Source organism: Penicillium vulpinum, assembly GCF_028829585.1.
Source record: "Penicillium vulpinum strain IBT 29486 chromosome Unknown utg000003l_segment0_segment0, whole genome shotgun sequence".
Classification (NCBI taxonomy): domain Eukaryota; kingdom Fungi; phylum Ascomycota; class Eurotiomycetes; order Eurotiales; family Aspergillaceae; genus Penicillium; species Penicillium vulpinum.
Window position 1 is genome coordinate 3,999,560 of NW_026643243.1, and position 26,317 is coordinate 4,025,876.

Here is a 26,317-nt window from a genome sequence, read left to right on the forward strand (position 1 = left end):
TTCTTGGACTGACACGCACTTGCGAAAAACGCGCTCAAGCGGGTGTTATGGTGGACTGTGCAATCCCTTGCTGCGCGTCAAATCGACACTTGGCGCTAAGCGGGGTCGCGTGAGGTGATTTGAGCCCAAATCACACGCTTTGTAGTCAAAAATGGTACTAGAGGTTTTGAGCTGAGATTGAAGCAGTATTTCCTCGAAGATCAAGTGGCGAGAGAAATAACACCAAAGGAGGATGGTGAAAGATAGAAAAGAGATGCGATGCGATGTGAGGAGAGGAGAGATGAATAAGTGGCTTGGCGGCCGGCTTGCTTTGTCATTCACTGGCCGTATCTACCCTCACGTGATATTTGTCACCAGCCACAGGTTCGCGGCGAAATGCCCTGTGAATCTTAAGATTGAGCTTCTCCAGGTTCCCCACTCTTCATCACAGGCTCTTTTATTCCCACCAGTTTGATTCTGAACTTGTTCAACCTCTGATTTACCTCTTATATCTCTCATCCTATCAACTCCCTCCAACTTAGAGAATATGGCCGACGTCCGATCGCTACTTCGCAGCGAATTAGCTTCCCGCAAGGGCACATCTCAACCAAATGCGACAGCAAATCGGATCACTAAAAAGCGCAAGGTCGACAGTGGAGATGGAGTAATGCGAAAGAAGATACGCGCCGCTGAAGTAGACGCATTGCGGTCTACCTCTGTCGCACTAAGCACCGAAAATACTCCAAAGGAAGAAGGTTCGGGACAAGTCGAGGATGATGTCGCCGGCCCAGAATTTCCCGACAATGAACAACAAGAGACTGTTGAGCCAGCCGCAGACCTCGCAGAAGAACCAACTACGCAACCACCCCAAGATCCATCCACGCCTATTGACGAAGAAGCATGGGCAGCATTTGAACGCGAGGTCGCCGCGCAGTCTGATGAGCCCCATGCACCAGTCGCCGTTACAGCTGAGGCTACTATATCTGCAGCCCCAGTGACAGCTGCAGAACTCGCTGCGCAGCAAGAGAGATCCAAGGCATCCTCAGCCCGCACTCGTGAGACAGAGATGGAAGGAGAGCGAGAGGATGCCGCACGGCTGTTGGAGGAAGAGTTTGATGAGATGGATCAGTTGGAGGAGCGGGTGCGAAGACTCAAAGAAAAACGCGAGGAGCTGCGGAAAGCCCGTGCCGAAGGTCAAACACAGGACGAACCGATGGTATCTGGCGCAGTGGAGCAGGATGAGAGTGAGAGTGAAGATGATGACGACGAGGATTGGGATGATTGGAGATTTAAATGATTGAATCGATGGTGAAATGACGAATCGTCTAAGTGAAGGGAACTGATCTCCCTCATCTACAGTGATACCCTCAGGAATCGAATGGCATTGGTATAAGCAAATTGCCTCTTGATGTACAATATGAATTTTGCTGTCAGTATTTCGACAAGTGATATGTAATATTCAGTGACCAACTATTATTGACTCGGCTTCTGTTCCTCGTCTGCCACCTGATCAACATCCATGTAGCTCATTAGTCCGTCCTTGTTGACACGCATTGCTTGTTCAATCTCGGCCTCGCCTTCTCGGAGGAGATGCTTGCCACGGAGAAGATCTCCTCGCTGCCTCCGCTTCTCTTCCTCTACCCGCTTCTCCCGATCTGCAAGCGCTTTCTCGCGTTTCTCCCGTTCAACTCGTTTTCGGTCGACTTCTTCTAGCTCTTCTGCCGTCATCTGCACCTCCGGCGCCGGAGGCAGAGTAGATATGTATGCCTCAATCAACGGGTTCCGAACCTCGGGCGCGAGTCCGATATAACGAATATCAGTGATGATCATGGTGGGCAGAGCTTCCAAGTTCGACGACCGATGCAGCAAGTCCAGAGGAACAGATTTGAGTAGGGCTGACAGATCTGACTTGCGAGTGCTTTCAGGTTGCTTGAGACGCGAGATATGTTCCCTATAGAACTTCTCGCGTTCTTTGTCTCCAAGTTGAGAGTCCTTCATTTCAGGCTCTTTCCTAAATTTGCGCTTGAACTCCGGCCAGTAAAGCTTCGGAGTGGCATGTTCTTGCAAAAATGCCAGATATCTAATGCGCGGGTCGGTCTTCTCCTGCTTCGCTTTCTGCTCTTTGACATCTTGGATTCGGTCCCGGGTCCAATTGGAAAAGATCTCTCGTCGTGCCTTCATGTTCGAGGGTGCGGTATACCGAGTATCTTCAATAATGCGGCCTTCTTCGATGACCTTTTCCCATGTCGTGAATGGGTTGATTCGGAAGTCATCCAGCAAGTCGCGGAAGAGAGCCTCAGCATCGGCTTCTGTAAGCGGCAGGCCCTCTGCACCCTCTTCCCAATCTTCTTCTCCAACCTCACCATATTCCCCAGGATCTAGTCCATATTCTTCGCCCATGGCTGCTAGTTGGTATGCCATGTCTTCTTCGTTGAACTCTAGCGGTTGGTCCTTGGCACCCTCACTTTCAGCTCGTGCACGCTTTGACGGTTGGCCCTCTTCTCCCTCGCTATCTGTAACCTCGACCTCTTCCCAGTCGTCGTCATAGTCTGTATGTCCCGTTTCTTGCACTGCCAGCTGGGGCTGTATGCGACCATCATGTGGTGCAGGTGACTCCGTTTTGGCTGGCATCTCGGGCTCGCCCCGTTCTTTTCTTTCCTTCTTCTCCCGCTCGAGGCGATCAAATTCAACCACACCCTTCAAAACTTGCTCTGGAAATTTCCAAAAGCTTTCGTTTGTCTCCGGATTGTGCACAAATCTCCTCCCAAGCTTGGTCTTTACTAGTAACCACGGAGCGCAGTCAGGAATAGCATGCTTCGATTTTGGTCGATCTTCGGGTTCTCTCCGTCCACGATCATGATAACCTCTCCCACCGCGGAATCCTCCACGGCCGCGGGAGGTTTGTGGTGGGCCAGCTGGCCCAGAGCCAAACGCTGTGGGTGGTCCATATGGTGTTGAAGAAAATGGTGGTAGCGTCTCAGGATTGTATGTTGCTTCTGAGATGTCGGGAGCGGCCTGAATGGGTTGAGGAGCTGTTTCTTGAGGGCGGGTATATGTCGATTGTTTTGTTGAAGAATTATAATAGTACAGATGACCTGGCTTAATAGTTAGAACGGCCAAAACTTTTTCACTCGAACCCTGCGCAAGACTAACCTGTGGGGGCTCGATGCTGTGTCCACCCCGAGGGCAAAGGGGGAGGAGCGGTGTATGTTGATCTAAGCATGGCAATCGAGAGGAATCAATATAAGTGCAAAGTAATGGGAAAATTGGTCTTGTAGTCCGTCCTTGCGGGTCAAATTGGTGAAATCGTCGCAAGGAAGCTTTGATGTGGTGAAGTGGTCCGAGCTTGGCGGATGACAGAGGACGCGCCAGGGCGAGTTGCCTGGAGCTTCTACGTCCTCACCACTGACCTTCACCATCCCGAACCACCTGCCTTGCACAATCAACCCTCGCCTTTAGACCACTTCTGAGTTTTTGTTGCTTTATCTTATTCATACACGATGTCTCGGAGATACGATTCGAGGGTTTGTGCTCACCGTCATTCCTTTTGTGCAGCTCCAGCTAACCTATGACGCTGTTGGAAAGACCACCATCTTCTCCCCAGAAGGTCGACTCTACCAGGTTGAGTATGCACTTGAGGCTATTTCTCATGCCGGCACAGCCCTTGGTATCTTAGCCAAGGATGGAATTGTCCTCGCTGCTGAGAGGAAGGTGACCAGCAAGCTGTTGGAGCAGGATACCTCTGCTGAGAAGCTCTACACAATCAACGAGTACGCCGTCCCCCTTTTGTCTCGAACCAAATAGCTAGATTTATCGTGTTTAGTGTTGGGATAAGTAGCTAATATTTTCCAGTAACATGATTTGCGCCGTTGCGGGTATGAACGCCGATGCGAACATTCTGATCAACTATGCTCGCCAGAACGCCCAACGCTATCTCCTCACGTACAACGAAGATATTCCATGCGAACAGCTTGTACGCCGGCTGTGTGATCTGAAGCAAGGATATACCCAACACGGAGGTCTCCGTCCGTTCGGTGTCTCTTTCATCTACGCTGGGTATGACCACCTCCGTCAGTTCCAGTTGTACCAAAGCAACCCCAGTGGAAATTATGGAGGCTGGAAAGCGACGAGTGTTGGCGCAAACAACGCAAGCGCGCAGAGTCTCCTCAAGCAAGATTACAAGGAGGACTGCGATCTGAAGGAGGCATGTGCTATGGCTGTCAAGGTGCTGAGCAAGACTATGGACTCCACAAAGCTGAGCAGTGAGAAGAGTGAGTTTCTTGGGTATCGCTTTCGCATTTTGTTTCATCATACTAATATATCTACCTTGCGCAGTCGAGTTCGCAACGGTGGGCAAGACAAAGGATGGCAAGATCTACCACCACCTATGGACCGCGGATGAGATTGATTCCCTTCTCCGGGAACAAGGGCTGGCCAAGGTCGATGATGAGCCTGAGGCTGGTGACATAAAATAGATTAAATCCTCTTGTTCTTTTTCCGTTTCAGATACTCGAATCCAATACTTTGACCATAATCAGCCGGTTGCAATATCCTAGCACCACCTCGTGTCCAAACAAAACATCGGTCTTTAGTTTGTCGCGTGCGCTTTTGTTTATGGCTGCATCTGGTGTTGTTCTCTTGTGACGTGGCATGCACATCGGCCCAGTCTCAGCGCTCTCCTTCAATTTTGCCTTCCAATTTGACACTGTTTGCCTTGAAGATGTTGAAGCAGATAGGTACACGTAGGCTGAAGAGACATGGGTGCTGCTTAGGGTCATGCATGCTCTAGCCAGCACAAGTAAATTCTCCGATTATAGTGCCATGCTATATAGTTCCCAGCACGCCGTTCTGTGGCCTTCAGTTCAATATCTCTTCCCTTTTCTTTTCTTTTCTTTTCTTTATCTTTTTTCTCAACGTCGCCAACACCTACCAAACCTGTCACTATTTTACTTAGATTGCCCCGAACAATCATCTTAGATCTGCATTTAAGATTTGCAATGTTGGAGTTGCCCACCTGTGGACGGGTATAGAGCAAGGGAAGTGGACCTCCACCTAGCCCACTTAGCCCTGAATCCTTCTCCTCACAACACTACCATTCAGCAGAACCGCTTCCACTTTTCTTCACCCCTTTCTTTGGACCTTACACAAGATCCATCTTCTTTGTGATAGGTCTCATCTTATTAGGTTATCTAAGCATGAGACAATCACGTGCGGGGATGTGATGAGGGGCATTTTGTTCCACGCTACTTTGTATGTGCTCTCGCTCCGACACCAGACACCCACTACTCTTGTTTCAAAGAAAATCTCGATTCTGAATGGCCATTTGATGTTCGTCAGGCCTCAATTGCTTTTTTGTCTGGTTGCAGCAGGTGCGACTCCTTGTACTGTGAGACTCGCTCTGTCTCAGCGAACCGCTCACCCAGGAAACAGGGCGCTTATGACATGGCTAGTCCCTATTGACATTTTTTTAGGAGCTTAACAGCCTATGAACGGAAAACAATATGGAGTCTGAAACAATTAAATTTTTCGTCAATCTTTTCAATGGCGATATGGTTCTCCCATCACCTTGCAGAAACTCGTTTTGGACTTGATGTCACGGACAAAATGGTGAAACATGAAACTCGCTGCAAATCCCCCTAAATAAACAGTGACAGGCAACAAAAAAAAAAACGACAGGACAATTGGCCACCAAGAACCTGAAACAAGTCAACATAATTGCTGTTCACTTGTCTAACAAAAAAAAGAAAGAAAAAAAAGGCCAAAGGAACACCGGTTTTGCAAATCCAAGCCAATCCTATCTTAGGAGAGTGCTCCTTCGGTCGTCCCGCTCCCGTTGCAGGGAGCGGATCTCTTTCTCCAAGTCCATGATGAGCTTGTGAGACCGATCCATTGAAGCCACGAGTGTGGCACCCTCTCGCTTCCACCGGTCCAAACGGTCGACTTCGGCACTACGCCGGCGATATTTGGTTTCGATTTTTTCGCAGAGACGACAGTTGGTCTTCTCGTTCTCGGTTGTGTTGACAAGTCTCATACCGCATGTTTCGCCGGTGCGATATTCATAGTTGCATCGGTGAGCAAAGCTGGTCCAGCTCCAGTCTCCACACGCATATCTCTTTTGATTGTAAAAGCACATGCCTATCAGATCTGTCAATGCTGCTCAATCTGCAAGTACGACATAACCCACTTGCTCACGGCTCTCCGTCTTTGTTTCAGCTTGAATGCTGGGTTGCTATTGGTTGCAGCTGACAGTACTCCCGCACTTCTCGAATTTGATAGGCCGGCTTTTGTTTGAGCTTTTGAAGGATGCGGAAAGCTCAAGAAAGTTGAAACAGATTTCAAATGAATCGTTTTTATGAAGAAGATCTATTGGTCTGGCTTGAATATCAGACTCGAATTATGAAACCGGAGGGATGATTGAGCACTTCACGGCATCTTGGGGGCGTTGACAGGCTTATTTATGTTTCGGACGAGGTTTCTATGCTACGGCTTTATTCTCCCATGTTTGCTTCGTCCCACTGTCGATCGACGTTTGTCAGTGCCCGATGGCTTATCATCCGTGGTTCCAGTCCATGGATTTCACATCGCACCTGCCTGACGGTTGATCCGGTTGGCTGTGAGCAGTTCTCCAAGGCAGTGGAGACGGTATGATGGCCATGGTATCTCGAATGGAGCCACTATGAACAACCGGTTGCTTCATGGATGCATGCAACCCTCAGCCGTGGCGATTCCCTCCTCATGGTGATGATGTACGATGCGCCGAAAATCCCTCAATTCATGGCTGCAATTCTCTACTTTCTAGATTCGACTACTGCAATTATGCCGTCGCCATCTGCCTCTCCCCGCTTTCAGGTGGATGCTGTTCGCATGGACTCGCACTCTTGTGATTCTCTTGCGTTTTGCATGGTTGATCCTGCATGACCGAGTCGGTCTCGGCACTTGCTAGCTGTCGTATTGATGCAATAATCAGGCTTTCATGCCCAGGGATAACCCTGCCTCTATGCAAGAGAAAAGCTACTGCCTTCGCGAATGTGATGGGACTCTGCACGCCACTTGTGACTCCACCACAATGGGTTGTTCTATCTTGATGCGATTTTTCAACAGCTGCAATTATTGATTGGCTCAATGCCTCATCTATCATAAGCACTGACACGGGATTCTGACCGAACGCCATGTTTTATCCACAGAAGTATCTATCCGATACTGCTGTCTGTGTGATTGCATACGCATGCGCATCCCGATTTATTGCCTTCACTCCTCTTCATGGCTCTTACGTCTCCTGCATTTAGGCAATAATGGACATCCATATTGGGTCTCAGCATGTGGTTGCAACCATCGACCCCTGTCGTCTTGTGTTATTCTTGTCGAGTCTTGCTCGCCAGTGTATCAAAATTTAGACTCAACCGTCGTTCCACCCCGGCCGCACCTTTCCGGTCCGTGGTTTTCGGCCAATAGCTTTCACTTAAGTGGCAATGCTAGGGTCTCTGAGGCTCTATCATTGGCACCATATTTCAAGGACACGGACCACACAATTGAAATTTCGTGTGCCAGACCCCAAAAATTAGGGATGCAGGCCAGATAGATCCATTTTCGTTCAGCTGATCTCTCACTCCTGCAAAGAGGGATCCTGCATCTGCCCCCGCTCATGTGTGTGTTCATCATCATCCACTCGCATCGCACTTGTTGGCGGAAATGATAGGATCGGATTGATGTACGGCGCTCGCCGCAGACACGAACCGTGACACCGTCCACATATTGCTGAACCATATGCAGCTGCACCAAAGCTCAGAGACTCTGACGTGGCACGTTGCTTCTGGCTCTCTGCGTCAATTCCGGGTAGCAAGGGCTGAGTCGATGGCCGTGGGTCGCCGTTTAGGGATTCTATGCAAGCTCCACCGGGGACCCAGATACCATTCACGTTATTGGCAATGACGAAAGATGACAGCCAATATTGAATGGAAAATCCTGCAGACTTCTGTGCTTGCCGCCTTCCCCGATTGTTCTGGGCAATTCACCAATACGACGAGCGATCGTCGGGCAATGCCGCTCAATCACGCCCAGAATCGGACCCGGGAAGATGATCCATGACAATATGTTGAGTTGGCAACTGGCATCCCTGATGATGGCTCACAGTCTCAAAATGGCCGTCACACTCGGTGGATCTATCCTTTGCTGCGGCGAGCTGGTTGCATCCAGCCCCAAAAAACTCTCGAATCAACTTCTGAAGCCCCCCTGCTCTTTTGCCTCTCGCTCCGTCTTACCACCGAAAGCCGCTCGCCCATCCTTGGGGTGCCAATATTTCTCCTGGCAAGGATCAGGCCGAGGGCGTAGGAAAGCATGGTTGTTGTTTCTGCCCAACAGGCGAAGTTACCGGATGAAATACTAGAGCATTTTTGATCTGGTTAGGGTTACCGCACGTCAATTTTGAGTGCTATCAACCGGGGAAGCCCGCGCCTCAACGTTGAAATTGAATTCCAGGACCCGCATACAGGCTCCCACAGCGCCGGGCTCTTCTGATCCCGTGATCTAAAAGTGAACGGAGGCTCCCGCACCTTACACACGCCTGCCTTTGACCGGCGACAAATCGTTGACGGTAACCTTACCTTCGGTGTTGGACAGCTAAAAGCCCACTGCCTACATTTTCTCAGGCGTACGGGGATTGGTCGACCGGTCAACTTATCCTTTCCTGCAGCCGGTCCAATCGTCCAATGGCAACCGTCAGCCGGGATGTCAGTTGCATGCAACTAACGAGACCTTTCCCCACCCTTCCTGCACCGAAGAGGTATGTGCATCTCATCAGCACTCGCCTGGGGTGAGGCCTAGGCCTGCTTCTCATTGGTAGATCGTGCCTTCTCTCTGAGTGGGCCCTCTCATTTGCGTGTTCCCAGTTATCACTCCTCGCATGTCTAGATGCTCCACCTGCGGCACACATCGTCAACACAGCACCGAATCACGTTCTAGGGGTATTCTTTTTATTTTTATTTTATTTTTATTTTTTTGGCATCATCTAACATTATCCATGTTGGGTGTAGTGTCTAAGAAGCCTTTCTATCTCGTAATTCATTGCTAATTGACCAATCACGAATGGCGTTTCTCCAAATAACCTGGTGATTTTGGGCACGCTGCTCAACCCCCATGCTCGGTGGCGGCGCCGGCGGCATCTTTGCCTATTACCAGTACGTCGGAAATGAGCAACGTTAACTTGGCACGCGTCATTTGGCGACGGTTTCTGGCGGGCCGCCAGCCCGCCAGCCGTCGGGATATGACCTAGATCTGCATAGTGTGGCGGTCGCCGATGCGATCAGAATCCCGCAAGAGTGTCCAGACATGGTGGGACTAACTAGGAGACCAAAAGGACGTTCGTGGCGCAGGACGGAGTTCCAAAAGCGGGTTCAGTATTGTGTGCAGTGTTGGTCACCACTCCTTTTACCGCAAGTCGCATATTGGACCCTATCACTGGACTAATTGACCCCTCCCTGGTTCACGAAAACTAGAAGCCGTAACAGCCGAGCCCCAAGGAGTTACTAAATCAGACATAAATAGCACGATTAGGGAACCTTTCCTTTCTTTCCCGAATTAATACCTGCGCTTTAGCCACATATGATAGATTAAGGACGTGGCACATATTCTGCGAATCACGATGTATGTTCGAGTGAAACAATATATCAAAGCAACGAAAATTAGTAGCGAGAACTCCTAAGGGCCCTTTGACCCCATTTGTATGAACCCTCTTAGGGCAAGCTTATTACCAGATTAGGTTAGCCTGACTGTTTCTTACCAAACCAGTTAGTGACGTCAACATGATCCTAGGTCTATAGAACTTGGAACACATGGAAGAATGAAAAACTTCTTTTCAATGATTTCCTCTCAAGGTAACAGCAATTCTTTTTTTAACAACTTGCTACTCTCCAATTGATTGCATCTTAAAACCTCGATACTCAACTCCATCCTCAACGATATATTTCTACAAGCCACTTTGATCCGCGCCTAAAATCACCTTCATATATCCATATCCACATCTCGCATAATGTGGAAAACCATCATCTCAGCCGGCCAACAAGCCACCCTCGCTACTAGAAACCAGGTCTCAAAAGCCACTCCTAAATCACTCGCCACCCCAACAGCAACAAGGACGCCCTTCAGCACAACCCCACTCTGCCAGATCGAAAGGGGCCAGGGTTCACTTGAGCGTGAAACTTTGAACCCGGAGCGCTCCGAGACTGCCAAATCTGGCACGGATGGCGAGGTCGCCAAGCACCCTTCTGCATTCGATCCAAAGAACACAGCACCTGAGACCGAGCTCGCGGCCACTGAAGAGGAAAGCAGGCAAGAAGGCAAGAAGGAGAGTCCTCTAAATATGAGCCCCGCCAATAGGGATGCTAGTGCTTGGAGGCGCCAGGCTGAGGACGGGCCTGATCGGAATCAGGATCGTGGGGCTTCTAGCGCTCGTGGGGCGACGAAGAAGGGCCGTGGTATTCATGTGAAGGAAGATGGGACTCATGTTTCGTACCGGGATTGAATGTTTTCCTCTGTTTATAGTATCATGGGCGATAAATGATAATGTTATGTAGGAAGTCTAGCATTTCCAAATTCATGTTATATCGAGTCTCGATTAATGCTATCAAGTAGGTAATTTGACCATAGCCGCGTAACGTCATGAATCCAAAACATATTAAGAAGTACGTATGTAATTAAAGACATAGCTCATTCCAACGCACTGAGCACGTTTAAGACGAACTTTCCTTCCCGTATTTGATAATATCACTGCCAAACAAGGTCCAGACTTTCTCACTGCCCTGAGGAACATCTCCTTCCAGCGCCTTGAGACCAGCATTGACGGCAGCTCTGCCAATAACATCCGCCTCCTGAGCCCAGCTATCCTTCAGACCGGAGTGCAGCTTGCCAACCCAGTTCGCAACGAACCGCATTCCAGCCTCGAGCGGCCGACTTTCCTCACGAGTACCAGCAATCAGCCCAGGGCGCAGGATAACCATGTGCTCAAAGCCAAGCTTCTTGATATCCTCCTCAATCTCACCCTTCATGCGGGTGTAGGCAATGTTGGAGTCCTTGTTGGCACCGGTAGATGAGATCAGCACGTAGACCTTAGTGCCAGCTTCGCGCGCGGCCTTGGCCAGCTCGACGTTCAGCCCATGCTCGATTTTGTATTGGTTATCGAACCCGCCTGCGGCTGCTTTCGTGGTTGCGAAGGCAGAGATGAAGATGCTAGGGGTCGGCGCTAGGGAAGAGAGCTTGCCTGCCCAGGTGGCGGTATCGGTAGAGACGAAGTTGGTAAGTTTGGCTGGGGGCGTGCCGCTAGCAGCTGGCGGAGGGCGGCGGGAGATGGTGTCCACGCGGGTTACCGCGGGATTGGAAAGAAGGCTGGTGAGGATATGGGAGCCCTATCGGTTATGCAACTTAGCTCAAGTTCTAGGGTATCTTTGGGAAGTTTCCAGATTGAGTAGATTGAGGAGCTTTGTTTGTAGGATGTGCACTTACCACCATACCCGTACCTCCGATCAATGCGACATTCACCATGTTTGTGTATAGGGGGTTGTAATTAAAATAGATATCTGTTTTCATACAGCATGAGATACCAAGAAGGGAGCGCAGTACCGAGGTCTTGGAGGTTTGAATGTACAAAGTAGCCAGTGCCTTTCGTCATCCCGAGGTTGAGCTAAACTGGATTGGGTAAGCTCGACTTTGGCTATCGACACAACAATGTACAATCCACTACGGAGTAGAGGAACCATAGCTAATAGTATTTACTATATAATTTCGAAAAATACCTTGATCTTCAAAGCATAAAACATCATGAGATACATACACGTTTGGAGTGTGTTGTATAGATATGTGTGGGCGGTGGAGATACCAAAAACCCCAAATTGTGTTTTTCTTTTTTTTCCAATCATCCTCACTTCCCTTCAAGGCGTCTGGCGCTGAGACTTTTAGCCTTCAAAATGTCATTCCTTTCATTGCCATTCGAAATTATAAGAATGATTGCATTCGAGCTGCCATGTGATGCAGATGTACTCGACTTGATTTGCACCAATAGGCTGCTTCATGACCTCCTGATTCGTGATCTTTATAAGCGAAATCTTGATACAGACCCACGAGGATTTGCCTTATATTGGTGTGTCTCGAGTTGTGCTATGAAAGGGATGAAGCACCTATTATCCTGGAAAGCAGATTTGAACAGAACCTTGTTCTTGAAGGAAGAAAAAAACGGCCAAATAACAAAATCTCAGGAAAGTTCGGCTCTATGCTTGGCAGTCGAGAGTGACAACTTGTTGATGGCGGATTTCCTTTTGAAACATGGAGCCGATGTGAATGCGGAGTTCAAAACCCTGAGCATGGGTGAATGGTCCCCAGCACTACCTACCGTCACTCCCTTGGATTTGGCCGTAGGGCGAGGTAACAGTGTTATGACTCTGTTACTTCTTCAAAATGGCGCGAAGATGAGAGATGGAATTACTCTATCTCGTGCTATAGAACATGGGGCCATACTGGCTTGGATAAACACCGAATCTCCCGGGTATTGGGATGACGACGGGTTCGAAGCACCCGGAGTAGCCCCCAAATATGATTTCCGGACTGTGGTTGAGGTGCTGAATTTGTATGGCGCCGATATAAATCAAGACTGTCTTCTTCACTATGCAGTAGAGTGTTATGGGTCTCTTGATGATGGTGTCATCGAGCATCTCCTGTTTCTTGGCGCCAACGTGCACGCGAAGGATTCGAGTGGGTTTTCAGTCATATCTTATGCTTTCGAGGCCGAAGAAAATACCACTCAACGAATTAAAGCCTTTGTGGAATTGCTTCAACTTTACGGAGCTAAAGTTGACCCCGAAGAACTCCATGGTCCGCTTCAAAACGCCATACTTAGCAGAGACCTTGAATATCTTGAATTAGTACTAGATTACGGAGCAGACGTGAACTTCTTGTATGACGGAGGAACTTATCTACATCTCGCAATCACACATCTAGCTTATGATGTGGATGATACGATACAAGAAAAATTCGTCAAAGCGCTCCTAAACCGAGGAGCCGACGTCCTTTTGAGGAACACCGAATCGAAAACGCCATTGGAGCTCGCAATGTCGTTTTCATGGAAAAAAAACATAGCGAAGCTCCTCCTCGATGCGGGCGCCAAAGTCCAATGTCAAGGCAAAGAAGGAACTCGGCTTTTGAATTGCCTCATAGTGGATGACCTAGCTGGCCGCTTTTACCCAGATACCAACCGATTGCAGTACTACTTGGAGGCAATGGAAACAGATCCGTCTGAATTCGAGTCTCATCATGACTTCAGTGATGTGGATGATATGATCGGGTTGCTTCTTGAATACGGTGCCCGTCCAGACTACGTGGATGACTCTGGCCAGTGTCCTCTTGACCAACAAGGTGCTAAACTATTTTCTGCTCTACACCCGTGGCTCTCTAAAAGGAAGGGCGCATGATGCAGTTTTGTTTTGATCTATTGACCAAGTACATTTCTACGTAATCTTTTAGGAGCTGAGCAGTCTGGAGACATCGCATCGATTTATGTATAATTAAATAACAAGCACCGGCTCAGCCGAACAATTTACTTCGAGAATCAACTGCCTAATAACCTCGCTTTACTCATAACTATCTCAAGTATCCGAGGTCTCGATCAAAAGCCCCTCCAGGCTCATATTGGATGAAATATAATTGCAACTTCTAGATCTTGAAATTGACGGATAATCCGGTTTGATTGAATGTTAATTTGAACAGTCCATTTAGATCGCACGGGAGACTATCTCAATATTCTCATAGTCATGATATACTCTGTTAGTCATGAAACTGTCTGAACTTGATACTTTGTAAGGTGCAAGATATTCTCTCCAGAGAGGTATCGCCATTTCGAAGTGTGATGTTTCATGGAGATACAAGGTTCCTCTAGTGGTTTATCCCAAGGTTGAGTGTAAAGCTTAGGCTTGTATGATTGATCCTCACGTCAATGCCGGGAGAATATGATCAAACATAGTGATTATCCAAGACGTCTATAAAACAAGCAGAAACTTGTAGTGTACAAAAATGACTGGGCGATACATGGGCTGTGCAGGTCTCAACAAACAATCAACTCGTGAAGTGTATACACACAAGTACTTCATTGAGTCATAGCAGGCTCTCAAGAAACTTTATAACTAAGCAAGGATTAACTGAATTCCAAATGATCAGTACATCCAGCCGGGACCTATTTATGTACTTTTGACTATCCCTCTTGTGTGTGTGGACAGACTTCCAAATCCATTTCAAGATGTCGACTGACTCCTTTCCCTTCAAATTGATCTATCATGTCAAATCGAGGCTACCATGGTACAAGCTTGAATTCAAAATACCTTTCGAGTCCTTGCCCTTCGAAATAATCTGTCTTGTTGCATCGAATCTGCCACGATACAAAGATATTTTGTCACTTATGCGATGCAATCGGATGCTTCATGATACCGTGATCTATGTCCTTTACAAGCAAGACAGACATACTACATATTCTGTATTGAGATGGCTGATGGAAAGGGGATTTGAAACAGGGATTCAGGCCATGATATCGCGCAACAATCTAGACGTGAATATGCCAGTGGACATTCGGAGCACATTGATCAACAGGCCTTTACTCCTTGCTATCAGATTCGGCCGTACGAATATTATGGAGCTCCTTCTGCGCAATGGAGCCCAAGTCAATATTGGAACAGATATTTCCGCCTTGGGGTACGCTGCGACCCTAGGGGACTACAACATGGCCCTGTTACTCCTCCAGCATGGCGCCCATGTAGACCTTGTGGATGGAATACGATGCGTTCCTCCTCTGGGATGTGCCCTCAGATATGGGCCCAAATATCAAATACAGTGGGACAATTTGGCGTGGGTTGATCCGTTAAAATACAAAGGAGAGAATGATTTTGTGGCTGTGATCCAGTTGCTGTTGGCTCATGGGGCAGATTCAAATTTCCAATCCGATGGCGCCTTGACTACTTGCCTACACATGATCCCTGAGAGCCCATGGAAATCGACAGAGAAAGTCTTCGGTACTTGTCTTAATTATGGTGCTGATTTGAACGCACGAAATTGGCAAGGAGACACTCCTCTTCACACTGCTCTCTCCCCTAATGCATTCTGCGGAGATACGAAAGTCCAAAGAGAGTTTGTGGAATTGCTCTTAAGGTCCGGTGCCGATGTTAACCTACAGAACCGGCATGGACAGACACCACTCGGTATCACATTTGAGGATCCGAGCATATTGGAACTTTTCTTGAAACCAGGGGCGAATACTCGTTACCATGGTAAAATTGGTGCCGAAATAATTTTAAGGCTTCTGAGAATACCGTTGCGAAAGCAAAAGAAAAGCACAAATCAACATAAGATCAATGATATATTGATAGAGCTACTCGTGGAGCGCGGGGCTTGCACAGATCAAATCATTGATGGAAAATGTCCATTGGACCAGTGCGCAGCAAGGACATACCAAGTGCTGAAAGATTTGAGCAGTAGGAGGAAAAAAGCTCCAAGTAAAGTTCCTTCAGAGAAGTCTCTCCCAAAAAAGGTATCCCAGGCCCTGACGGATAGCGGGCTGATGAGAAAAGCCACAGACTACAAAAGGACCCCCAATCCTGCGAGAAAACTGCCCCCGAGAAAAGTCACGAAGATTACGAAGTCCACGAAGTCCACGAAGTAAGCCTGATATACTGGACTTCCATAGAGACCAACTCCTATGTCGGGAAGGAGAGCAAGGGAAGTGTTGATTGCTGTTTGTTATCGGATTATGGCATCGTTGCTCCAATTATCAGTGAAGAAGACAATCTAGCTTTCAAATGTAAAGGCCATGATAGCTTACAAGGTTTTATGACAAGTTAATGCGAGACCCGTGAAGTATCATATACCACTTCCTGTTTCCATGTACCTCAGCAGGTTGAAATGAGTGCCGATTTCGAGTGTACTTTTATTTTGAATGCACTACCAGATGCAGTTGGCCAGATGACTTCGGAGAGGAGTGGAGTCTACATGCTATAAGAGTGCGTAATGTTTTCAAGTTTGGTCTGGTTTTGTTCGGTTGCATTGAAAAAAATCCCGAGAAAAGATACTATTGTACTTCTATTGACACAAATGGATGTTTGAAGGATTGTACTATATTAGCCGAAATGCCCGATACCTCTGGGTCAAAGACGCAAAGTTTTGTTTATAGCCCAATCAAATCTTGGAGCTCTGTGAGAGCTTCTTCTCTTCGGCCTTATAGAGCTTGACCAATTGACGCACAGATAGGTCGAGCAGCACGTCTTCTGATCCACCGGGAATACGAGCACCAGGAACATCGCGAAGAATGGCTAGAGGCTTGGTTAGCTTGTTTCAAACATATACTGACAATCCGGCAAACATACCTTCGACCAATTCACCCTGACCCGATTGGGTGAATCCACTTCCTCCAAACAACAACACGGCTGTTTGAGCACATTCGTTCAGAACCATACCGGCCTTTGCTTTAGCCAATGCCGTTAAACCACCAAGTTGACGATCCCCTTCTTCTTTGCTTAGATGGGCTAATTGGTACAGGATCTGCTCAAACCACGCCCACATAGTTTCAAGCTCCGCGCCTGCCTTAGCTAGGCGGTGGCGGACTACAGGTTGGTCCATGAGCGTCTTCCCGAAAGCCTCGCGCTTGAGGCAGTAGGAGAAAGCGGAGGAGAGGGCTACACGAGCCTGACGAGTGACTCCAATGGCAATGATAAGTCGCTCATGGTTGAAGTTGGTCATAATAATACGCATACCCTCGCCTTCTTTGCCAATCATGTTCGACACAGGAACCTTGACGTCGTCGAGCTCAATGTATGTGGTCCCGCTTGTGAGCTGGCCCGAGACTTTGAGTCGGCGCATTGAGACACCGGGGTGGCCCTTCAAAGGCACAACTAGAAGAGAAAGGCCCGCGGCTCCTGGTCCACCGGTTCGTACGGCCATGGTGGCATAGTCGGACCAGATACCATTCGTGATCCTGGTTATTAGAGTCAGCTCACAGCTTTATCGTCACTACAGATTGCCTCTTACCATTTCTTAATTCCGTTTAGGATGTAGTGCTGACCATCGGCACTCTTAACAGCAGCTGTGGTGACATTCGCGACGTCACTACCCGCCTCGGGTTCCGTAATAGCAATGCAGCATCGCTTCTTCCCTGTGAGCAGCTCGGGCAAGAATCGCTCTTGCAACGCAATGCTACCAAACTTGTAGATTGGTGCAAGTCCAAAAGCGAAACCGGCGTTCAGAGAGGCCAAGGGGCCACTGAGACCAGAACGGGCCATCTGTTTACAAACCACCGGTCAATTCCCTGCAAGTATAAAGCGCAGTCGGATACTTTTCATGGCATACCTCATCAAAGTAAATTCCGGAGTAGATGTAGTCCCAGTCTTCAACCTTGACCCCCAGGATATCGTTGATTCCCAGACGCTTCAGCCAATCCACAGGCAATGGAGCTGGCAGGTTGGGCACCAACATATTATGCTTGCAGAATGTGTTGAAAACATGCTCAGGGACTGTTCCCCCACGCTCCCACTCCAGGGCATTCGAAGTCAAGTTTTCTGTTGCAAATTTACGGCATGCTTGTTGGAAATGGCGGTGGGCAGGCGTAATGTAGGGAGAAGGGAGGCCGCGAAGGTAAGGCGGCTCTGAAAACGGGATGGGATTTGGAGAGTTGTTCGGCATGATAAAAGAGTTGATAAATGGATATGCTATGAGAAGAGATTTTCGAGAATAGGTATTGGTCTACATGGGTGTTTATGTACATATGAGGATCAGGATTCTATGAGGGGATGGAATGGGTTCTCCGCATTCTGGTGTAAGGGGTGGCCGAGGCTCGGTGCAGATTTGTGTACGACCGATGTTCCAAGGTTATGTGCACAACCGTCTACATCACATGACTATTATTGATGCTTTAGGCATAAGTGAATCATTGGATTACAGGTCATGAGGCCCCTACTGAGATCTCAGTAGGATGCGTGGCCTGAGGTGTGGTAAGGTAATCAAATATATGTACCTAACTCTAACTAAAAAAACATGATAAAATCCGCATTTTGACAATCCATGGATCTGTGTGCGGCTTGCTGACTAATTCTAATACACTCTTTTTGTAGGGTATGCCGGGTGCTGGCTGTCATATGACTATTACATGCAGTATTTCTGACACTATAAGTCTTCGTAAACGGAGAACACGGCGTCAAGGCTAGGAAGTGTGGCACATGACGAGGAATTCTGATGCCGCTCGGCCTCCTCCCTAGTCTTAAAGCAGTGGTTGCAGTACTGACATGAGTACTGTTTCTCCATCACATGTGCACTAGTTTGGAGGTTAGCGGAAGGGCTCGCAAAATGAAGCAAAGATAGTGCCTACCGCAAGTCATCGGGATTGTCAAACTTCTTGGGGCCTTTAGGAGAGCAATCGCAAATACAAAGACTGCCGCTCTCTGGTACGGCAGCTTTCCCGCCAACAGTCCGTGACTTCAACCACCCGGTCCCCTTTGAAACCAAAGAAGCAGCCCCGCGGGACTTGCTAGATTTATTTCTGGATAGCAGCTTCTTGATATCCTTCTTGGTACCCATATGCTTGCTTTTGTCGTGAGCCAGCTGTGGTGGCCATGTCCTGTCTTTCTCCTGCGAGGCAACATATTTAGAATCCGCGTCCTCGCGTTCCAGACCCATATACTGATCCAACTGACACCCAAATTCTGATACCTGCAGGGTTAGCTCGGTATAAACCTCCTCTGATGCCTGTGCTACTAGGATCTGAGACATGAGGCCATTGAAAGCCAGCTTCATGTCGTCGTACAGCACCACGAGGCTCTCGTCACGTTCACCTGACCCAAAAAATCATATCAGTAACGGCAGACCGAGCTATCATGGGTGACCAAAGGATTATCTAACATGTGTCTACGTCAATAGCACTATACAACAAAGCATAACGCTTGTGGATCTTGTAGAGCAGGTTTCTAACTCCAGTTTTGTAAGACTCCTTGGCAGGCGTTGTTCTCTTGCGAGTTATCAAGCGCGGCTTGGGGAAGGCCTCTTTGAAATGCTCCTCAATCAAATCATCCATTCCATGGAAGACGGAGTGGCCTGCCTCTATCGACCCATCGGATACCTGCGACCCGGCCGAGGGCGTTGACTGTTGTGAGGTCCGTGAATTGATCGAGTGCTCTGATTCCTGACTGGCATCGTCCATGTGTTGATGTGTCTCGTTCGACGAAACCCGATACGCCTCGTGTGATGCATACTCATCGAGCACTGGCGGTTTTATAGTTGCGACCGAGTCCGGGATCTGCCCCTCTTTCCTACAAGCTTTTTCTAGATATGTCATCCACGGGCCCTTGCTCCCAGAATGGCTGTCGATTAGATGCTTCTGGAAATGGTCGCCACGGCGGAATTCCTGGGCTTCATTGCACTCGCCGCACTTGTGCACTGTGATTAAATGGTAGACACGCCGAGATTCCCAGTCCGGCTCGTGGTTGTTGGGAAACGCTTCGCCGCAGTAGCCACATATGTCGCTGGATATTTCGTCCGGAATCTGATGCGATAGTGATTTTGGAGGTTGAAATGCCCCCTGCCATTCTCGGAGAAAGGCGCACGACCACGAATAGTGTTGGTGATGGGTGTTGTCTTGATGCTGCTTTGCTTCACTGCGCGTGCAGAAACGAAGGTCGCAGTCTATACAATAGAAGCTCTTACGTATACTCTCGTGGATACTAAATTTTGCAAGTCAGAGTCGGGGTTGCCCTCGTTCAAATGCTAACAAAGCTTACCGCAGGTCATTTTTGTTGCGGAATGTCGCCGAATATCTAGGACAACATGTGCAAATATACAGCTCGGTGTTACCTATCGTCATCGGAATTGAATTTTCTACTTTGGTATGCTTCATGAATTTATTGAAGTGGTTAGCCGAATGATGGACGAGCTCAAAGGTTGAGCGGGGAAGGGGGCGCAGCACAACACTACTCCCTGCAAGTTGATCACCATCGCTGCCCAAATTCGAGAAACCTTCAAGTGCATCCCACATACCATGAGCCCTCTGATCATGGAGGAAGATGACCTTGTCGAACACATCAACCGTTCGCTGAATGAGGAAGAGGAATTCCACTTCCTGCGCTTCGAATTCCTGCAAAGACTCAATATTGTGAAGCTGCAGCTAGATTTAGTCCGATTGAAAGGCCGATTTCAGCGCGAGAAACGGGCATCCATTCAGGACTTGGAGGCTCTCGAGAGCACGCTGCAGAAATATGGTGCGACGTCACTCATTAATGAATCATAATAGAAAGTATCCCTCAGCATCTCACATTTTATTCATAGCCACTGCAATTCGGAACTACCAGTTTCTCAAGGGCAAAGCAGCTCTTGGAAAGGCCGAGACACAAAGGCGAAGGCTGCTTTTACAACGCTACTTTCAATCCAGAGTCAAAGATCAGTTCCACTCTCACTACTGCTCCTTCCACGACGCAGAGCCAAGAGCCGATCCGTTGCGAAGGGCCCTGATGCGGTATATGCCTTCATTTCTTGCATTCTCCAGTGAAGAAAAGATGTCACGGGCAAGAGAATACAGCGAGGGCAAAGCACCGCAAGAAGTATCAGTGTTTGTGGATCGACTGACGCGGTTTCTCGTGGCTATAACTGGGGGCATCTTCCTGGTAGTACCCATGATCATTATGACTCTACACCAGTCAACGACTAAAAGCCTGATTACGGTTTCAGTCTGTATTGTTTTGTTTGCGCTAGTCATGGCTTTTGGGGTGCGTGTGTCAAATGCAGAGACATTGATCTCTACTGCCACATATGCTGCGGTCTTGATGGTATTCCTTGGGGTGAACAATTGAACATCTCATGCTAGTGTAGGAAACTACGCATAAAGACGAGATTTCGGCATTAATAAAACCAGGCAGGATGTTGGGTTTCATCAGGGCATTCTGGATGCATATAAATTAGAGAATCACCCATCAGATAGGAACTATGTACGGAGTAAGTAGCTTTGTAGGCAGTCTTGTCATTTTTCATCTGGCAAATCAAATTAAAAAATATCTATAGTAGGTCAGCCATTGTTTATAACTTACAGTCGCTTTCTGATCTATCTTGACAAGCTCTGTTCCTTTTCCTCGCTGTGTTCAATTTATAACTGGAATATCGGTTGGAGGAGCCGAGGCTAGTAATGCTAATAATGCCTACATAATCTCAAATTCTAGACAACGAGATCTAAAACCTCTCTTAATTAACTACAATTATCAAGAGGGCTTCGGAGAAATCCATGGGCTCAGGCACGGCTGAGTAATGCTCCGAAAGCGGGATGGATCCGCCACTCGTGGACTTTTACCGCCTTGAAAAATCCTATCGCCCGATAACAAGCACGCAATTGCCACTAACCGCTTTAGGCAAGTTACCTGGGGTTTTCTCTATAACCAAGCTATGGAGAGGGAAGATTCTCTTTTTCCCCCACCTTCTTCTTTGTTTTTATCTTTAACAGATATCGGTCTTATATCCGGTATCAAGAAGAAGTCATGGGCTCATCAGTTCCTGCCCTGTCGGCCTTGAATGGCCCGACATATGTCACAGCCCAGACGCTCATCCAGCAAGTCGCATACTTGTTGAGTGATAAGATCTTCTCCTACTCGCCGGAGACTTTCGATCTTGATGCTGCTCTCAAGGAATGGATCTCCAAGGGCGAGACTAATGCCAATGGCGAGTCTCCCTCTGTCAAGTCTCTGGAAACCCGCCAGGGTGCCGGCAACATGGCACTTGGCTACCTCTTCTCTCAGGACTTCGATCTGAAGAAGCGCCACGTTCCCCAGGGTATTGTTGCTTCATCGGCAACCCTCCCTTATATGCGTGCCGCATTGGAGCAACTTTCTCTGCTCTACTCCGTCGCTAGCCCAGTCGCTGCACACGTCGCCGCCGTAGACTACGCCGGCGAGGATGGCCTAGTCTCCGACTATGCCTCAGCCCTCTCTCTGGTCGAGGACCTCGGTCTGGGTCTGGTCTCCAGCGGTTCCGCCCACGAGTTCCAGCACATGGCTCTTTTCGCGACTTTGCTCTCCTCGATCCTTCCCTCAATTCACATCTATGATGGCGTTCGTGTTGGCCGTGATACCACCCGCATCATTGATGTTCTCGACAAGGATGGTCTGACTCGCACATATGAGAACGTTCGTAAGTCTCTTGATGAGACCCGCAACCGTCACCTCGACGCCCAAGGCAAGGTTCTGGATCTGCTGAAGACCCTGAACGGCGAGCTCGGAACCGACTACGGTGCTTTCGAGTACCACGGTCACTCCGAGCCCACCTCTGTGCTGATCGCCTTCGGCACTGTCGAGGCAACTCTCACTGCCCAAATCGCCGGCTCTCTCGCCAAGGATGGTGTCCGTGTCGGTGTGGTCAATGTCCGTGTCTACCGCCCCTTCATCGAGGAGGAGTTCCTGCGCGTTCTTCCCCAGTCCACCAAGACTGTCGCAGTTCTTGGCCAGGTCGCCTCTGAGCAGGCTGTTCAGGAGGATGGTGTTCACTCCGCTCTCTATGACGATGTCCTTGCTTCTTTGACTTTTGCTACTGGCCGTGAACACAACCCGGCTTGTGTTGAGATCAAGTACCCCCGCTCCCAGCGTTGGGATCTCATCTCCACCGCCGCTGCATTCCAGCGCGTGTATGACCAGCCTATCCTCACAGTCAACGGCGAAACCAGTGCTTCGCTGCAGTTGCTGGACCCTGCGTCTGTGCAGGAATACACTTTCTGGGATGTTGATACCTCCGTTACTGAGGCGGCTGCCCAGACTCTGAGCCAGGCTCTTGGCGCCGACTCGGCCAGCAATGTCACCATCAGCAACACCCACGACAACCTCGTCCAGGGTGGTGCCATCCGTGTTGACATCCGCAAGAGCGCTAAGATTGTCGACGCGCCTTACGCGGTCACTGCTGCTGAGGTGTCTTACGTCGGCAATATTGCGCTGCTGAACGATGTTGATGTTCTGGCTTCTGTCAAGGATAACGCTAAGGTTATTGTGAATGCCCCAGGCATCAATGATGAGGATTTGGAGAAGAAGCTTCCTGCTGCCTTCAAGCAGGCTGTCGCCCAGCGTGGCATCTCCGTCTTCGTCATCGACGCATCTGCCGTTGAGGACTCGTCTCTCAACGCTCTTGTCCTCCAGGCTTCGTTCATTCGTGTCGCTCTGCCTGCCCAGGAATCTCTGGCGACCAAGAAGCTGGCCTCCATCACCGGCAACGGGGAGGCCCTGGACAATGTGAGCAAGGATCTCGAGAAGCTGCTCCGCCAGATCGAGGTTCCCGAGTCCTGGAAGGAGCCCGAAGGTATCACTGAGGCTGTTGAGCTCCCCAAGGACATCATCGCCAACAGCTTTGTTTCCTTCGACAAGAACGAGTCTGAGCCCCCCACTCTTCTCAAGGACTGGGAGACTGCTGCTCGTGGCCTTGCGTTCAAGGAGGCGTATGGCACCAAGGATGCTCTTCGTCCTGATCTTGCTCACAAGACTTTCACCGTCCGTGTCAAAGAGAACCGCCGTCTTACTCCTACCACCTATGATCGTAACATCTTCCACATCGAGTTTGACATCGGTGAGACTGGTCTGAAGTACGACCTTGGCGAGGCCCTCGGTATCCACGCCGAGAACGATACAGAAGACGTCATGAAGTTCATCGAGTTCTACGGCTTGAACCCCGATGCGGTTGTCGAGGTTCCCAGCCGCGAGGACCCCGCTGTGTTGGAGAACCGCACCGTCTACCAGGCACTGGTCCAAAACGTCGACATCTTTGGTCGCCCACCCAAGCGCTTCTACGAGGCCCTTGCCGAGTTTGCCTCCGACGAGAAGGAGAAGGCCAACTTGCTCATCCTGGGTGGTCCCGACGGTGCCACCGAGTTCAAGCGTCGTGCTGAGGTTGACACCGTCACCTTCGCCGACATCCTGCTCGAGTACCCCTCTGCCCACCCTGATTTCCACGAGATCGTCCGCATCATTGGTCCCCTGAAGCGCCGTGAGTACTCAATCGCCTCGTGCCAGAAGGTTACCCCGACCTCCGTCACCCTGATGATTGTCGCCGTCAACTGGGTCGACCCCAACGGCCGCGACCGCTTCGGTCTGGCCACCCGCTACCTGAGCAGCCTCCGAGCCGGCGCCCCGATCACTGTCAGCGTCAAGTCCAGCGTCATGAAGCTGCCCCCCAAGTCTACCCAGCCTATTATCATGGCCGGTCTGGGTACTGGTCTCGCACCTTTCCGTGCCTTTGTCCAGCACCGCGCGCTCGAGAAGGCTCAGGGCAAGGAGATCGGCGCTGTCTTGCTGTACATGGGCTCTCGTCACCAGCGCGAAGAGTACTGCTACGGTGAGGAATGGGAGGCTTACCAGGAGGCTGGTGTTATCACTCTCCTCGGAGCTGCCTTCTCTCGTGATCAGCCTGAGAAAATTTATATCCAGGATCGTATGCGCCAGACTCTGCCCGAGATCATTCAGGCCTACATTCGTGAGGAGGGTGCTTTCTACCTGTGTGGTCCCACTTGGCCCGTGCCCGATGTCACCGCTGTTCTGGAGGAGGCTATTGCCACCGAAGCCAAAAACAATGGCAAGAAGGTTGAAACTCGCAAGGAGATTGAGAAGCTGAAGGATGAGGAGCGCTATGTTTTGGAGGTCTACTAGACTCTGTTTGGTTTTCGCATGGCATGACTAAACGATTGACATATTTTTGCTTTTTATTCCCCCTTGTTGTATTTAGATCCTTATTTGGGCTAGCGCACTGGCCTTGAAAGACTTCAAAAATGCATTTTAGAATTTCATCATCTTGAATAAAACCTCTCGTTTAGATCCCTTGAATTAGAATATATATAATTTAGTGGAATGTATTTGGGTATCTGCTTCAAAGACAATGCCTTCCTAGCATGACCCTCCAAAATGCTATGTCGTGTCTAGGTCGTCTATACATACAACTTTTTCTTGAAACTCATGCAACGTAACTATCAAACGTGACCAATGGGACCATACTTGGTCTTTCCATATGCACCACCCTTTTCCTTCCTCAACTCCAATGCCCGACGATACGGTGGTGCAGTGGGTGGCTGAACAGGATCCAGGTTAACATAATCCGGCGGTAGGGTGTATGATGCATCAGAATCCCAAGCGGAAAGATCACCACAAGCAATGAACGACGGAATCCATCGGTTCTCAACTGAGAACTTGTTAGACAGTTTCTGGGGTTGGGGCTTGTCTTGTGATGTTGTAGTTTGAAGATGGCGGACTTCAGTGGAGTGATTGGGCGCAGGACTACTAATTGTCTCGGGTTGCGCCACAGTATTTCGGGCCTGTGTATCCTGGTCGATTTCCTCGCGGACTTCCACGCCCACATTGCCATCTTCTGACACTGGTACTGGAGCCGCGGCACCGCCGAAGAGTGGGTTTTTCAATGCGGCCATACCGATCACCCCGCTGTCATTGACGGGTGGAATAAAGCCTTCGCAGACCACAAATGCCTCCAAACTACTAGCACGACTACTGCGCGGCTTCGCGACGCTGACGCGCTCGAAGACGGTTCGTAGCTGTGCGTAGAGAAGGTCGACATCGCGGCCGCGGAAGATCTTGGCGACGAACTTGCCGCCCGGTCGGAGAACGCCCATAGCAAGGTTTAGCGCTGCGTAGAGGAGTTGTGATTGAATATAAATGTCTAGGTCGTGTAGGCCTGTTACATCCGGTGCACCGTCGGAGATGACCAGGTCGACGGGGTGAGGTTGTCTGATAGCCTCTGTGACTGACGACGGAGAGTCGGAGGGGGTGGATGGTTGTTCGTATGCTTCTGGGTCCAGAGCGCGCAGGAGCAGAGGAATCGTAGAGGGGTGTGTGATATCAGCTTTGAGGGTTGTGATGCCTTCGAGCGGTGCCATGGGTTGCAGATCGATGGATACAATCTTGACATTCTTCCGGGGCTTCAATTCAGAGCTTGAAGAAGGCTCAATGTAATCCATTTTATCATCATCGGCCGTCGTTGTTTCTGCGTCCTCCAATCCCTGTTGTTCTACCCGCTTTTTCTCAAGCCATGCCCGCCGCCCGAAACTTTCGCCCTTGATCAGGACACGGCTGAGTACTTGGCTCCAGCTTCCTGGTGCAGCGCACAAATCCACGACTCTTGTCACATTGTCCGGGTTCTCGTGCTCGAATAGGTCGAATCGTTCGTCGATCTGGATAAGTTTGAAGGCGGAACGGGCGCGCCAGTTTTGCTCCTTGGCGAGACGGTAATAAGCATCGCGCTTGTCCTTGGATGATTTGCCCATCTTGAAATAACAGGCTGCCCGCGCAATTGGCAATCGTACTCTGTTAAGTGG

General features: G+C 49.4%; 14 protein-coding genes across 14 annotated transcripts; 8 read left to right on the top strand and 6 right to left on the bottom strand.

The window, feature by feature from the left end:
* Positions 1–526: 526 nt before the first annotated feature.
* Positions 527–1,276, top strand: N7479_006565 (uncharacterized protein; the record flags this gene model as incomplete). Its single annotated transcript, XM_057254259.1, has 1 exon — positions 527–1,276. The coding sequence occupies one exon, from the start codon at positions 527–529 to the stop codon at positions 1,274–1,276; it is 750 nt and encodes a 249-aa protein (XP_057108121.1).
* A 176-nt stretch (positions 1,277–1,452) lies between these two features.
* On the bottom strand, positions 1,453–3,202 carry N7479_006566 (uncharacterized protein; the record flags this gene model as incomplete). The annotated part of the gene is made up of 2 exons (XM_057254260.1): positions 1,453–3,074; positions 3,133–3,202. 2 exons carry the CDS (start codon positions 3,200–3,202, stop codon positions 1,453–1,455), a joined length of 1,692 nt encoding a protein of 563 aa, XP_057108122.1.
* A 277-nt stretch (positions 3,203–3,479) lies between these two features.
* On the top strand, positions 3,480–4,454 carry pre9 (proteasome core particle subunit alpha 3; the record flags this gene model as incomplete). The annotated part of the gene is made up of 4 exons (XM_057254261.1): positions 3,480–3,503; positions 3,565–3,749; positions 3,832–4,250; positions 4,315–4,454. The coding sequence occupies 4 exons, from the start codon at positions 3,480–3,482 to the stop codon at positions 4,452–4,454; spliced, it is 768 nt and encodes a 255-aa protein (XP_057108123.1).
* A 1,301-nt stretch (positions 4,455–5,755) lies between these two features.
* Positions 5,756–6,226, bottom strand: N7479_006568 (uncharacterized protein). The gene is made up of 2 exons (XM_057254262.1): positions 6,164–6,226; positions 5,756–6,112 (listed from the first exon to the last, which is right to left on the bottom strand). Exon 2 carries the CDS (start codon positions 6,110–6,112, stop codon positions 5,774–5,776), a length of 339 nt encoding a protein of 112 aa, XP_057108124.1. The 5' UTR covers positions 6,164–6,226; the 3' UTR covers positions 5,756–5,773.
* A 1,842-nt stretch (positions 6,227–8,068) lies between these two features.
* Positions 8,069–9,247, top strand: N7479_006569 (uncharacterized protein; the record flags this gene model as incomplete). Its single annotated transcript, XM_057254263.1, has 5 exons — positions 8,069–8,265; positions 8,455–8,497; positions 8,519–8,569; positions 8,625–8,758; positions 9,154–9,247. 5 exons carry the CDS (start codon positions 8,069–8,071, stop codon positions 9,245–9,247), a joined length of 519 nt encoding a protein of 172 aa, XP_057108125.1.
* Positions 9,248–10,003: 756 nt separating this feature from the next.
* Positions 10,004–10,495, top strand: N7479_006570 (uncharacterized protein; the record flags this gene model as incomplete). Its single annotated transcript, XM_057254264.1, has 1 exon — positions 10,004–10,495. The coding sequence occupies one exon, from the start codon at positions 10,004–10,006 to the stop codon at positions 10,493–10,495; it is 492 nt and encodes a 163-aa protein (XP_057108126.1).
* A 208-nt stretch (positions 10,496–10,703) lies between these two features.
* N7479_006571 (uncharacterized protein) lies at positions 10,704–11,511 on the bottom strand (the record flags this gene model as incomplete). Its single annotated transcript, XM_057254265.1, has 2 exons — positions 10,704–11,375; positions 11,473–11,511. 2 exons carry the CDS (start codon positions 11,509–11,511, stop codon positions 10,704–10,706), a joined length of 711 nt encoding a protein of 236 aa, XP_057108127.1.
* Positions 11,512–11,933: 422 nt separating this feature from the next.
* Positions 11,934–13,430, top strand: N7479_006572 (uncharacterized protein; the record flags this gene model as incomplete). Its single annotated transcript, XM_057254266.1, has 1 exon — positions 11,934–13,430. The coding sequence occupies one exon, from the start codon at positions 11,934–11,936 to the stop codon at positions 13,428–13,430; it is 1,497 nt and encodes a 498-aa protein (XP_057108128.1).
* Positions 13,431–14,563: 1,133 nt separating this feature from the next.
* Positions 14,564–15,664, top strand: N7479_006573 (ankyrin repeat domain-containing protein; the record flags this gene model as incomplete). Its single annotated transcript, XM_057254267.1, has 1 exon — positions 14,564–15,664. One exon carries the CDS (start codon positions 14,564–14,566, stop codon positions 15,662–15,664), a length of 1,101 nt encoding a protein of 366 aa, XP_057108129.1.
* A 512-nt stretch (positions 15,665–16,176) lies between these two features.
* N7479_006574 (acyl-CoA dehydrogenase family protein) lies at positions 16,177–17,676 on the bottom strand (the record flags this gene model as incomplete). The annotated part of the gene is made up of 4 exons (XM_057254268.1): positions 16,177–16,310; positions 16,365–16,972; positions 17,026–17,276; positions 17,344–17,676. The coding sequence occupies 4 exons, from the start codon at positions 17,674–17,676 to the stop codon at positions 16,177–16,179; spliced, it is 1,326 nt and encodes a 441-aa protein (XP_057108130.1).
* Positions 17,677–18,354: 678 nt separating this feature from the next.
* N7479_006575 (uncharacterized protein) lies at positions 18,355–19,773 on the bottom strand (the record flags this gene model as incomplete). Its single annotated transcript, XM_057254269.1, has 3 exons — positions 18,355–18,821; positions 18,889–19,668; positions 19,764–19,773. The coding sequence occupies 3 exons, from the start codon at positions 19,771–19,773 to the stop codon at positions 18,355–18,357; spliced, it is 1,257 nt and encodes a 418-aa protein (XP_057108131.1).
* Positions 19,774–20,020: 247 nt separating this feature from the next.
* N7479_006576 (uncharacterized protein) lies at positions 20,021–20,828 on the top strand (the record flags this gene model as incomplete). The annotated part of the gene is made up of 2 exons (XM_057254270.1): positions 20,021–20,240; positions 20,308–20,828. 2 exons carry the CDS (start codon positions 20,021–20,023, stop codon positions 20,826–20,828), a joined length of 741 nt encoding a protein of 246 aa, XP_057108132.1.
* Positions 20,829–21,503: 675 nt separating this feature from the next.
* On the top strand, positions 21,504–24,644 carry N7479_006577 (sulfite reductase subunit alpha; the record flags this gene model as incomplete). Its single annotated transcript, XM_057254271.1, has 1 exon — positions 21,504–24,644. The coding sequence occupies one exon, from the start codon at positions 21,504–21,506 to the stop codon at positions 24,642–24,644; it is 3,141 nt and encodes a 1,046-aa protein (XP_057108133.1).
* Positions 24,645–24,961: 317 nt separating this feature from the next.
* N7479_006578 (tRNA methyltransferase TRM7) lies at positions 24,962–26,266 on the bottom strand (the record flags this gene model as incomplete). Its single annotated transcript, XM_057254272.1, has 1 exon — positions 24,962–26,266. The coding sequence occupies one exon, from the start codon at positions 26,264–26,266 to the stop codon at positions 24,962–24,964; it is 1,305 nt and encodes a 434-aa protein (XP_057108134.1).
* Between the last annotated feature and the right edge of the window lie 51 nt (positions 26,267–26,317).

What these genes read in the sequence shown, in the direction of transcription:
- N7479_006568 (XM_057254262.1), bottom strand. Translation starts at nt 6,112, where the DNA reads ATGTGCTTTTACAATCAAAAGAGATATGCGTGTGGAGACTGGAGCTGG.